The sequence below is a fragment of the Bos indicus x Bos taurus genome, chromosome 13 (genome assembly GCF_003369695.1).
Source record: "Bos indicus x Bos taurus breed Angus x Brahman F1 hybrid chromosome 13, Bos_hybrid_MaternalHap_v2.0, whole genome shotgun sequence".
Lineage (NCBI taxonomy): Eukaryota > Metazoa > Chordata > Mammalia > Artiodactyla > Bovidae > Bos > Bos indicus x Bos taurus.
Genome location: NC_040088.1, coordinates 24,653,050 through 24,665,873, shown reverse-complemented (window position 1 = coordinate 24,665,873; position 12,824 = coordinate 24,653,050). Strand labels below are relative to the sequence as shown.

The 12,824-nt window shown below is 56.7% G+C and overlaps 1 protein-coding gene across 4 annotated transcripts in view; it reads right to left on the bottom strand.

Annotated features, from left to right (window-relative positions):
* The window catches only part of RBM38 (RNA binding motif protein 38), a 31,293-nt gene extending 25,529 nt beyond the window's left edge, over positions 1-5,764 (bottom strand). Inside the window, exons 1-3 of one of the 4 annotated variants that reach the window (XM_027558985.1) lie at positions 5,338-5,764; positions 4,455-4,584; positions 3,921-3,975 (exon numbers count right to left, since the gene is read on the bottom strand). In XM_027558985.1, the coding sequence (XP_027414786.1) occupies positions 3,921-3,975; positions 4,455-4,584; positions 5,338-5,574 (422 nt within the window). In that variant the 5' untranslated portion in view covers positions 5,575-5,764. The remainder of the gene's footprint in view (positions 1-3,920; positions 3,976-4,454; positions 4,585-5,337) is intronic. The other 3 variants (XM_027558987.1, XM_027558983.1, XM_027558984.1) reach the window with 3 other exon arrangements.
* Between the last annotated feature and the right edge of the window lie 7,060 nt (positions 5,765-12,824).

The following is a 12,824-nucleotide window of genomic DNA, read 5'->3' as shown; positions in this document are numbered from 1 at the left end:
CATCCCTGCCAGAAAGTGAGACAGAGAACCAACCACGTCTTTCAAAGTATCCAGCAGGTGTTCAATAAATACTTAACGAACAAAGCATTCTGGGAACAGCTCATTCCCTTCTGCCCAGTCCCGTGTGCTCCATGCTTTTGAGAAACAGACATCATCCTGTCACCCTGTGGCCCCCCATCCCGTTCTGGGGACCCAGGCACTCCACTCAGACCCCCTGGCTGGGCAGGTACCCACGACCTGATGACAACAAGGGCAGCGGGTCTCAACCTGGGCACTGGGGACCATCACAGAGACAGAGCAGGGGCCCGGAAACCTTCAGCCAAATGGAGTGTGCAGGTGCCGAGGGAGGAGATCCTGGGCCCTGGTCAGTTCTGGGGGTTCTGGCTCTGACTTGTCTGAGAGCTGGCCAGACAGCGGTGCTGGGGCCTCGGGGAAGGAGAGAGGGTGTTGGAGCCCCCAACTCAGGCTCCAGTGCCTATGCCATGCACGTTCAGCTCTGGCAAGTTTCCCCACACCCAGCACCTGCACAGGTGGAAGGGGCAACAGACTGTGGCCAAGCTGCTGTGAGATGAGTCACTGTGCGCCTGTCTTTCCGTGGGCCAGGCCCTCACTGCGCGGCTCTGCACACAGGCACGGGCCCATCTCCCCTCAGCCCTGCAAGGTGGCACTGACACAGTCCCCACCCTGCAGAAGGGGAGAAGGGGGTGGGCCTGACCCCGAGCCTGGTCAGGCTCCCGGGGCCTCGCTCTGGCACGAAGCCTGCCTGACACCCAATGGCCACCAGACCCTGTCCTGTCATCTGGGCCCGAGGGCTTGGCTTGCCCCCAGCACTGAGTGGGGCTCATGGCGGACAGGTATGAAGCCCACAGTGAGGTCCCCTTAAGAAGTTGGGGCGGGGGGAGATAAACCTAGACAAACAGGTAACCCTTCAAAAATACCCCAAGGAGAGGCTCCCAGTGTAGTTGGGCCCAGGACACACCTTAGCTCCTACCGGCCTCAGGCCCAGCCTGAACAGACAGCTGGCTGTCAGACAGCCCTGACACCAGCCAAGAAGCCCCTTCCGAGCCAGACCCAACACTCTGCCTAGACCCGTGCCTGTAGGCTGCTGACTGTCCCACCCAGTGGGACGCTCGGCAGGGTGGTCTCTGGCTGTAGTTGTCTCCCCCTGGGACTGGCCACTTGCCACCTCCCAAAGAAGTCTTCTCCAGACCCAAGCCTCAGCCGTCATGAATGTGACAGAAATGTCCCACTCAAGATAGACCCTGAAAGACCCTGTTCTTGAAGAAAAGATAAACCAGGGAGGAGGAACCCAAGCAGAAAACAGAATGTCAAAGTCCTTTGGCAAATCTTCCCACATCGACGTTTATGACCCGGCCAGGCGAGGATTCCGCAGTGGCTGAGCCTGGGAGTGGGGGTCTGGGGTCTTTGGAGCTGCCCCGGGCACAGGAGTGGGGCTGGAAAGCCTGGGGAAAGTTCCGCTGGGCAGGAGAGGGGTTAACGGGTTCGCAAACCCTGGGCTGCCCAGGCCTCCCTGCCAGCCTGGAGCTGACACAACTGACCGCTGAGTCAGGCCCGACCGGGCTCCCGGGCCCGATTGTTTGTAAAGACAAAAGGGACGCTGACGGCCTAAGTCTCCAGCCAGGCGGGCAGGCGCTGGGAAGAGACAGCTGACTCTGAAAGCCTGGCCGAGGCCCCCCTGCCCCTGGGTCTCAGCGCGGCCTGGTGGGAGGTGACAATCCACCAGCTGCTGGAAAACGCAGAGCTGGACTGTCCCTCCGACTCCTTGTCCCTGTTTGTCGACTGTCCTTCCACCCCTCAGCAACCAACAAATAGAGCCTCTGCGTCGTCATGGGTCTTAAATGGCTGGCCAGCAGATTCAGTTACAAAACATTGTCGCCGGCACTCAGGAGCACGTGGCAGTGAAATCAGAGTGACCCCTGACCACCCTCCCGTGGGCGGCGCTCTGAGGACCATGGGGGAAACCGTCTGGGCACCCTGCCCACCTCCCACCCCAGAGAGCAGGGGCTGAGAGCACGGGGCCAGAGCCAGCTTGTGGAGGTTCAAGTCCCCTCACTTCAGCCCGTTAGCTGTTTTTAACCTCTCTTTGCCTGTTTCCCCACCTATGAGGGAGGGATGATGTCCGTCCCAACCTCAGAGAAGTGCCACGAGGGTGTGGGGCACCTCGCCCCGTGAGCCAGCACGGCCTTGTGTGCTTATTATTCCCATTTTCCAGATGAGGGAACGGAAGGCTCAGGAAGAGGTGACATCACTTATCAAGGAGGACCCCACTGGTAAAGTGACAAAGCCAGGATCTGAACCCAGGTCCGCAGGCTCCAGTCCCAAATATCAGGACTCTGAGACTCAGTCCCAGAAGCAGCTGTAATGGGTCAGAACAGAGCCCAGGCCCAAGCAGAAAGCCACAGAGGCATTTTAAGCAGAGGAGAGCTGCGTGTGCTCAAGGCTCACACTTGGATCTCAGTGCTAGCCCCTGTCCCAGCCCCTGCCCCAGGAAACAGAACCAGGACTGTGAAAAGTGAGGAACGCCCTCCCCGTGTGGCCTGAACCCAAACAGGAAGAACTTGGGTGACAGCAGGAAGATGGGGGTGTCCCCAAACACCTTCAAAGACGCCTACAGACACAGATGAAGCAGATCCCAGGGTGGGAAGGAAACCAGAGCCCCCTGCTCCCGGCGGCCCTCCAGGCTTCCTCCCAGGAGGACACACAAGGCACTGGGCTCACACACGGTCTCTGACCCACAAGCGGGGGGGGCCCTGGACAGCCAGAGACTGCCTGTCAGGGCCAGGAGCCTCGAATCATGGCCAACCTGCCCAGGCCGCCCGAGCCCAGCTCCCAACCTGCTCCAAAGCCTGGTCCACACCACCCCAGCGAGCCAGGTGAGCAATCAAATCAAGCCTCTGGGGCAGATACACACACACATATTTGCAACTTTCAACACAAAACACAGGGCCTGGAATCTGATCACTGATAAGCTTAAGAAGTTCTACCATCTTAAAAGGGGCTCCCTGTTCTATAAATGGCCCCCCAACACAAACCCCTCATCGTAATCAGCACATTCCCCACACCAGGGCACAGAGCCGACATCAATCATGGGGCTGAGAAGTCGGCCAGTACGGCAGGCTCCTTTGTGCATCTAAAGTTTGTGTCCTTTCCCAAGCAGCTGCCAGGCCTTATTAGATGCTTTAAAAAAAAAAAAAAAAAGGCCCTTTTCGGGTGGAGGAGGGTGGGACACGCTACTCCAAAGCACCTTAGACAAAAGGCCCACAGGCTGGCCCACTTGGGCAGAGACATCTGGCCCTAATCCCAGCTCACCTGCTGCAGCTTCACAAACACCAGACCGGTTGGCAGTGACCTGCTGCCACCATCTGTTGGGCACTGGAGCAGGTCAGAGAGGCGCCCTCAGAAGAGCCTGGCCCGGTTCCTGGTCGGCAAACACTTCCAGCATGCTCACCTACCTGCCTGGCCTCCACCCACAGAACTCAGAGGTGCTATCACTACCCCATTTTACAGGTGAGGAACCCAAGGCACACAACCAATAAGGGGAAGCCAGGACCTGAATTCAAGCCCACAGGCTCCAGAGTGCATGTTCCCCATCTCTCTTCAGTGTGGCCTTTGCCGGGGCAGAGAAATGCAATCTGCCTTCTCTCCCTTCTCCCAGCTGAATCCCTCCCACTCCCACAACACGATCACGCTTCTGAAAGACTGGAGCAAGTGACGGGTCTCAGACAGAGAAAGGGAGCTGCAGACAGTGCCACCAGTGCCGGGGGGTCAGCGGTCCTGGGGTGAGAGGCTCCCTCAGACCGAGGGCCACCTGCACGGGGAGACCCAGGAAGCCCACGGCGCCCTGGCCTAGTCTCCAAGAGCTGTGCGCCCCCCAGCCCCAGCCAGCCGCGTCCACTCACCCGTAAGTCCGCTGGATCAAAGTAGGGGGCACCTGTTGCACGCCGATGGCAAAGCCTAAAATGAGAGACCAGTTAGGGAGGGGCCCAGCCTCACCCAGGGAAGACCCCCACAGCCCTCCACCTCTAATCCAAAAGGGTAAACAGCTTCCTCTCCCCTCCCGGGCACCTCTACCTGAACCCCAGAACTCCCAGCCAAAGGGGGCCCATGGAGCTGAGGGGCAGCAGCCACTGGGCTTGCACCCTCCGGAGCTCCAGCTCTGGGACCCACTTCCTCCCTCCGGTGAGGACAGCTGACAAGTGGGTGACCTGCCCTCCTTGCCGACCTGCCCTCCTTGCCCTGTCCCACCGGCACACGCAGCCGGAGGAAGGGGTTCAACTTCCGAGCTGGGGGATGACTGCCCTGTGACGGCTCTCTTGGAGCACATGACAGCCAACTGCTACTCCTGGTGCAGGGCGGGGGGGGGGGCCTCCTCCACCCCACAGATACCGAGGCTGAATATAGCAACCAGAAGCACAGCGAAGGAAAGCACGCACTCTCACCCGTCTGGAGGCTGCGCGGCTTGGCACCCAGATAGGCCAAGTTCACGTTTGCCTTGCGACCATCGATGTTGGGGTTAGGGTCTTTGCAAGCCCTCTCTGCGGCTGCCCGGTCGGCCATGGTCACCTGGAGGAGCACAGAGGCATCAGGGGCTTCACCGGAAGGCGAGGGAAGCAGAGTGGGCTCTAGAGCCCAGGCACCCCGGCATTTACTTCCCCTGACCCCAGGTGCCCGCTACCCAAGGCATCCGCCCAGCCCCGTCCAGCCTAAGCCCCCTAACCCCAAAGCCGCCCCTGGACCCCAGCTCCTCCTTCCGAGTTCAAGTGCTAAGAAACGCGGCCTTGAAGGGCAAAAACAATGCCCGGGGACGACAGCGAAACCCGAAGGGAGGGAGGGGTCCTGGCTTGGCCTACCCGGCCCGTGGGGACCACCAGTTTCCTCACGGGAGGGGTTTGGGGACACCCTAGTTAGAAAAGGAGTAAGAGAAGTGTCTTCAGGCCAACTCGGACTTAGGTTGTTTGGGATGTCTGTGGGAGTTGGTGGAAAATAATACACGAGTTGTTCAAAGGCTCCTAGCCCCAGGGTTAAGCCCTGTTCCTCGCTCGCTTGTTGCTCCAGGAAGTGCCGAAAAGTAGCCGGCTGTCCCCAAAACCTCTCCACAAACTTAGAAGAGTCCTAATTGAACACAGCGGCTCTCCCTTTTAAGCCGGCGTGGCGTGGGGGCAGGGAGACGGGGGCAGGACCGGCTGCAGCCCGAGAAGGGTCAGCAGGTGCCGAGCCGGCGGGAGGCGCCCGGGACTGGCGTGCGCCCGCCGCTTGACTCAGCGCCCCGGCCAAGATAAGTGCGGGGCGGGCGCTCCCGGCCGCGGGGCCACTTACGAAGCCGTATCCGCGAGACTTGCCCGTCTGGCGGTCGGTGATGACCACGGCCTCCTCGATGTCCCCGAAGCCCTCGAAGTACTTCCTGAGCGAGGCGTCGGTGGTATGGTAGGGCAGGCCGCCCACGAAAATCTTGGTGAACGTGGTGTCCTTCTGCGAGCCGTGCATGGCGCCGGGGGCGGCCGGGGGCCGCGAGAAGCCCGCGCTCGGGGCGCACGGCGCGGGCTGCAGCAGCATGGGGGGCGCCCCGCCGCCTACGGACCCGGGCCGCGTGGGGCTGCGCTCATTGGGGACGGTGGGGGTGCGAGCGGGGCAGCAGGGGCGCCGGTCTAGCCGCCGGGCCCGTCCACGCGCGGGCCGCTCCCGCCGTACGCTCCTCGCTGCGTTGCGCTGCTCTCCAGCCGGCGTTGCGAGCACTCTGCGCCTCAGCGCCTGCCCCTCGGGCTTTGTAGTCGGCCCCGCCCCCGGCCCGCCCAGGCCCCGCCCTACAACACCGACCCCGCCTCCAGCCTCAGCCCCGCCCCGCCCCGGGCGCGCGAGGAGCGCCGGGAAGCGTAGTCCAGGCCTCGCCCCACCGCGCCGCACGTGCGGTGGGGAAGCTCTTGGAGCAAGGCGCGCACTTGCGGCGGGGGCACATCCGGGTTTTCTAGGGCACCTGTTCCGTGCTCGCTGGGTTCCGGGCTCCTCTCCTCGTGGAAAGCAGTCTAGCGAATCAGATGTACACGATTCAGATCGTGTTTAGTGAGTCGGCGTTTCTCCCAGTGCTACCTCCAGTACAACACATATTGAAGGTGAAATGATTTTTGTCTTTACTCAGAGGTGCTAAGTAGCTTCAGTAGTGTCCCACTCTTTGTGACCACCACGGACTATGCCCTGCCAGGTTCCTCTGTCCTTGGAATTCTCTAGGCAAGAATACTGGACCATGCCCTCCTCCAGGAGATCTTTCCAATCCACAGACTGAACCCTCATCTGTTATGTCTTCTGCACTGGCAGGCAGGTTCCTTACCACTAGAGCCACCTGGGAAGCCCCGTTTGTCGAGAGTGTATGTGGGTATGCGTGTGTGTGTGGTCTATATACATGAAAATAATTAGTTCGAGGAATTTTAGAGTGTGGTATGTGATCTATATACACGAATATAATTCATTCGAGGAATATTTATTAGGGTGTGGGGAATGCAGAAATGCACAGAACACGCTCTAGCCCCACCAAGCCGCTATGAACAAGACAAATAAACGGGTTCAGTTCAGTTCAGCCGCTCAGTCGTGTCCAACTCTTTGCAACCCCATCGACTGCAGCATGCCAGGCCTCCCTGTCCATCACCAACTCCTGGAGCTTGCTCAAACTCATGTCCCTCGAGTCAGTGATGCCCTCCAACCATCTCCTCTGTTGTCCCCTCCTCCTCCTGCCTTCAATTTTTCCAAGCATCAGGGTCTTTTCCAATGAGTCACTTCTTTGCATCAGATAGCCAAAGTATTGGAGTTTCAGCTTCAGCATCAGTCCTCCCAAGGAATATTCAGGACTGATTTCCTTTAGGCTTGATTGGTTCGATCTCCTTGCAGCCCAAGGGACTCTCAAGAGTCTTCTCCAACACCACAGTTCAAAAGCATCAATTCTTTGGCACTCAGCTTTCTTTATAGTCCAACTCTCTCCCATCCATATGTGACTACTGGAAAAACTATAGCTTTGACTAGACGGGCCTTTGTCGGCAAAGTAATATCTCTGCTTTTTAACTATACGATATATTACCCATTAGGAAATAAATCATGGTGCTACCATCCAGGAGTGGCCAGAGTGGTCCCCAGAGCCCCTATGATAAGGTGACTAGGCAGGGGAAGTAATTCTGGCCTCATCGAAAATCCATCTCGGTGCTCGGGATTCCTCCCTCTGTCGGCAACCTCTAGGGGAAAGCAAACATAAAGGGCAGTGCTATTCTCTTTGTCCCTTCCCCAACCATAGGGACAGGCCCACCCCTGGGACTCTGTAGCAAGACCTGCTTCAGAATTGTCAAGGCTGCTTGTTCAAAGTTACTAGGAACTTCCTGTCTGACCAGAGCACTGAACCCAAGGCCCCCGCACCAGCATCCCCCACCAGTGGGTCACACGGCTATGCAGAGCCAGGCCCTGAGGGTCTCAAACCCTCCACATGTCCAGGCACCAGCATTGGGGTGTCCTGTGCAGTGGACATTAAGCCATCAGCCACTGTAGCCACCTGACTACACCCTGAGGCGATTCAGGTTGGGGGGGGGGGCGGGGGGCTGGGACAGGATACTGATCCTAGATGGTTAAGGTGCACATCAAAGGAATAATTTCCATAAGCCCACACTTTTGCATCTTTGCATGCATATGAAAGTGCTAAATTCATTAACTTGTCTGGTTTTTCTTTAATTCACAAGAATCCTTTGATGTTCGACTTTCGGGTTTTTGTTATAAAACTCCCTGTATCCTGGCCCCTCCTTTACCGCTTAGGAACACTCTCTCACGCTTAGGAGCACTCTCTCTGGGCTATCCTAGAAACTGCTTCCAGGGTTTGAGTCTGCATAAAGCCCACTGAATAAAATACAATCCTTAGCTTCTAGTCGTGCACCTTTTTAAAAGTTGACACTGCTCAAAGTGGGGTTGAGGGGCACAGGAAGGCAGGCGAGGTGTTTACTAGTCTTTGCGATTATCCAGTACATTCTCTGTCAGGCTATATTTGACCCCGGGCCCAGACCAGCTGTGCCTGAAGCACCCCCCACTCCTTAATCCCACTCTCCCCCAGGCACCCACTGTTCTGATCCTTGCTTCCCCCAAGACGCCCACCTCAGCCCCTTGACGGCTGAGAATGGAGCCCCGAGTCTTCACGGAGTCCCCTGGGGACACACTTTTCTGACTCCCCTGATTTCTCGTCTTGTCCTCGGTGCTCCCCAGGCCCACTCCTGCCTCAGGGCTGTGTCACACCACTTGCCCTTTAGCCTGCTCTTATCCCTTCATTGCACTTTTCACCTCCCCAAACCCTGGTCCCCTATTCGCGGATTTAAGTTCTCTCTCGCCCCTGCGAGGTGGGGTCTTGGATGTTTTCCTCAAGCTGTATGGTCTGGCAAACAGAAGTCCGCCGAGGAAAAGTTTGTTGAGTGAATGAATGCATGGTGGAAGGAAAGAGCCGAGAAGAGCTCTCCACCAGAGAAAGGATTCTCAGCGCTCCCTTGGAAAACTTTGCTAAAGTGTCATCTACACTTGTTGGGCCAGGGAAGGCGGCCATGTTGCAGCCGCGCGTCACGTTGGATACCTTCAGCCGGCCTCAGTTTCCCCTTCCGTGATTGGGCCTCTAGGGGGCGGGGGCAGGGCGCGGGCGGCTAGGCCTACAAGTCCTACAAGTCCCAGCACCGCCCGGGCTGGCCCGCCCCGCCCACTCCGCGCCCCTCCCTATTGAGCGGCCGCGCGGGGAGGGGCGCCGCAGGGAGTGAGGCTGCGCCCTGGGCGGCCGGCGTCTGCTGAGCACGTGCTGACGCCGCGGGATCAGGAGGGTTCAGACCCCGGGTGGTCGGCCTCCCTGGGCGGGAACACGGGGTTAGAAAGGCAGAGCGCGCAGAACCCGTGCCCGACGTTTTCCGCCCGTGTCCGGCAGGATCGCTGCGGGCCCCTAGCGCTCCCGCCCTGCCCGGAAGAGGGCATGGGGCATCTTTTTTTAAAAAATTCGGATGCCCAGCCATGGTTCATTCAGTTGTTTATCCTCCGGTCCCTAGGTTTCTGCGTCACCAATCTCTCCGCCCGTCGAGTGGCCCCATGTCCCCATGTGTCACCCCCTTCTCCCAACACGTACTTATTGATCTGTTAGGTGCCGGGCAGGGTTCTAGACCCCAGGAAGACTGCAAGCAGGAAACTAATAATGTCCCCCACTCCCTCCACCCGCACACAAGTCCAAGCTTACGTTTTAGAGAGAAAGTGAATGAATGAATACTATATTTACTTTTAGGTAAATTTTTCTAGGCAGGTGCTGAGACAAGGGCAAAGAAGAGTCACAGGTGTTCTCTAGAAGCAAGTTAGGACTCTAGGGGATTGATGAAAGCCAGAGCCATCGGCGCACAGGGCACAGGTGACCGAATGTGAAAAGTCAGAACAGAACAGGAGGAGATCCTGGCGCCATCACTGATGCAGTAACCTCTGAGTGCTGGGCACTTTTATGTGGCTAATCCTCCCACACCACTAATAAAAATAAAGGTCAAGTGTTTTAATGCCTGTTGGGGTTAGGTCCTGAACTGGGTAATTTATATATTAGAAAGTGTGAAAGTGAACGTGTTAATTGCTCAATCATGTCTGACTTTGCAATTCCATGGACCATAGCCCTCCAGGCTCCTCTGCCCATGGGATTTCCCAGGCATTTTGAGGATACTGGAGTGGCTTGCCATTGCCTTCTCCAGGGGATCTTCCCTACCCAATACAGGGTCTCCTGCATTGCAGGCAGAGTTTTTGCCGTGATTTAACCTCCAAACACCCTTTGTCACAGGGAGGGAACTGAGGCACTGAGTGACTTCCTCAACACCACCCAGAGCAGCAAATGGCTGGCCAATCCATGATCCTATTTTTGTCCTCTCACAGCCTTTAGAGAAGGCCTTTCATTTTTGTTTATTTATTTATGCCTTTGCTGGTCTGCGTTGCTGCACAGGCTTTCTTTAGCTGTGGCGAGCAGGAACTACTCTCTAGTTCTGATGTGCTGGCTTCTCATTGCGGCCACCTGGGCTGAGGTGGTGGTCCTAGACTCAGGCCCTTCCTCTGGAAATGTTGGCCCTTGTCTGAGGCCATGCCTGGGTGTGGGTATTTGCTGTGGGTTGGATTGTGTGCCCTAAGAATACATTCAAGTCCCTGGTACTCATGAACGTGCCCTTATTTGGAAATAGGATTTTTGTACTATCGTCCACTTAAGACAAAGTCATATTGGAGTTGTATGGGGACTTATCCAATGACTGTTGTCCTTATAAGAAGGCTATATGAAAACTTAGACAAACAATGAGAAGGCCATGTGACACCAGAGGCAGAGAGGTTGGAGTGATGTGCCTGCAAGGTGAGAACACGGTGATTGGTGGCAACCCCAGAAGCCAGCTCTGAAAAAGGCATACTGGGAACAGAGTTCTCTCTCTGAGTGCCTTAACAGGGAACACGGCCCTACCGACACCTTACCTTTGGACTTCTGATCTCCAGAGCCATGAGAGTACATTTCTGTTGTTCTAAGCCGTCCAGTTCAAGGTCAGACGCTGCAGCAGCCCCGGGAGACCAGCACAGCTGGAGGGGAGAGAAAGCCAGAGCTCCGGGTGGGTGGAATCGTGGCCGTGGGACTCGTGGTTTGGAATAACCGACCTTGAGTCACACAAGGGTACTGGGGCTCCCTAGGGTCATTCCAGGACTGGGAAGCACTCCTGTACCTCCCTGGGCTTCAGCTGCTCAGCTAGGGAAAAGTCCAACTAAGCATCCTTTTACTTAGAACATTGCTGGTTTATATCCTGTTCTGTTCTTCCCTGCCCAACCCACTCTGGGAATGAAACTGATAGCACCCACCTCCCCTGCCCACTCCTGGCTGTCTCCTGAGTCTGGGCCCTTGTACTCAGCAAGCAGTCAGGCTGGGACCCCACCTCCCATCCTCACCTGCATCTTGGAGGCAGCATCTGGCTGCAGCCCCAGGATCCACACAGACCCTCTGTTCCCAGCCTGTCCTAGAGGGCAGCCAGCCTGGTGTTTGGATCTGCTATCGCTGAACTAGATGCTTCCAGGGCCTGGGACTCAGACTCCCTCCAGGCCTCTCCTCCAGCATCCCTCAAAAGCTCCGGTCCCTTCCCAACCCTACTTTATACATCTGTTTGCTTCTGTGTGGACCATCTCCCCACCAGAGGGTGGCTCTGGGAGGACAGGCTACTGGCTACTTTGTTCGGTTCCATGTATTCAGGGCCTGGCATGTGGAAGGCACTCGGTAAAGATGTGCTGAGTGGAGTAACAACTGTGTGACTGAACACATTCCAGAGGACTGAGATTGGGGGCGTGAAGGGATCCCCAAAGCCTGTTTATCTTAACGGAGATGTGAGCCACAGGATGTTCCTGTGGAGTCAAGCCTGGGCAGCCCCATCTCCATCTCAGAGCTGGGCTGCAGCTGAGGGGCAGGGTGCAGCCACCTGCACCCCCTCCCCCACCCAAACTGGGGGCCCAAGGAACCTTGAAACAAAAAACTGAGGCAGGGAACCAAAAGAGGAAGCACAAGAGAGGTTTGTACGTCATTCGGGCATGGATTGGTCCCTGCTGTTTCAACTTCAGAGAGTAACCTGCCCCCTGGGCTCCTCTGGTCGTCCCTGTCAATTAGTGAAAGTCCCTCTCGCTTCTTTTTGGGCAGAGGGCAGGCTGCACTGCACAGAGCATAGCCACCACCTCTCTGGGCCTTAGTTTCCTCAGCTCTAGAATGGGCAGATGACAGTGACATCCTCCTAAGTCTTCAGCGAGGCTGAATTGGGATCATGCACAGAGTGCCGAGCTCGTCCTCATACTGAATGTTGTTGTTAAGCCGCCCAGTCGTGTCCGACTCTTTGTGACCTCATGGACAGCAGCGCGCCAGGCTCCCCTGTCCCCCACTATCTCCTGGAGTTTGCTCAAACTCATGTCCCATACCGACAATTGCAATTTTGACTTTTTCACCGGGCATGCCTCAGTTTCCAGGCTACACACGCCAGGTGAGGAGGTGGGCACCTGGCAATCCTCCCATGTGTGCTCCTTCTGTGGCTCCTCAGTGCCCAGGGACAGTCCCCGATCTCTTTGCTCAAGATGCCTTCCCTGCCTCCCAAAGCAGAGCCGAAGAGCCCAGCCTCCCAGGAAGGCTGTGTCCCCTTCCCAGGAGCCTGCAGCTGTGTGGGCCACAGTGCCCCTGGGTGGTCTGCTGAGCCCAAAGGACCCTCCTCAGACAGATGATCTTAGACACTTAATAAAATGCCTAGAAAGGCAAAGGAAAACCATCATACTAAAACACAGCTATTAAAATAGTTAAAAGCAGAGTGTGACTCATGGCTTCTCAGCTCACCCCTTCCCTCTGCTATCAGTAGGTCAGATGCTTAGTCCCTGCCCTGGCTTTGCCATCTTTCTCTGGGTTTTCTAGGGCAAGCAGTGATTTTTGACAAGATGAAGCCCTCAGCAGCAAGCAGAGGCATCTCTTTCAACTGTCTGCATTTTAGTACCACTTACTAAACATCTGGCTATGGTGGCAACCATATGATATTGTGTTCTGGAGCACACAGCATTTGATGGCAGTCTACCATCCTCAAGGGAGGTGTAGGGATGAGTTTTAATATACCAGGACCATGACTTGGCCTGTGGGAAAGACCATCTGCCAACATCCATATCCTGTTCAGACAGAGGGAGCAGAATGGAAGGCAAGCTTCAGCCACTGTATTTCCTTGCCCTATAGACTGAACTCTAAATTAGGCATCACCCTGTGAACTTCCAAACATATGGATGGTGGCTGTGATATAGGAGTAAGT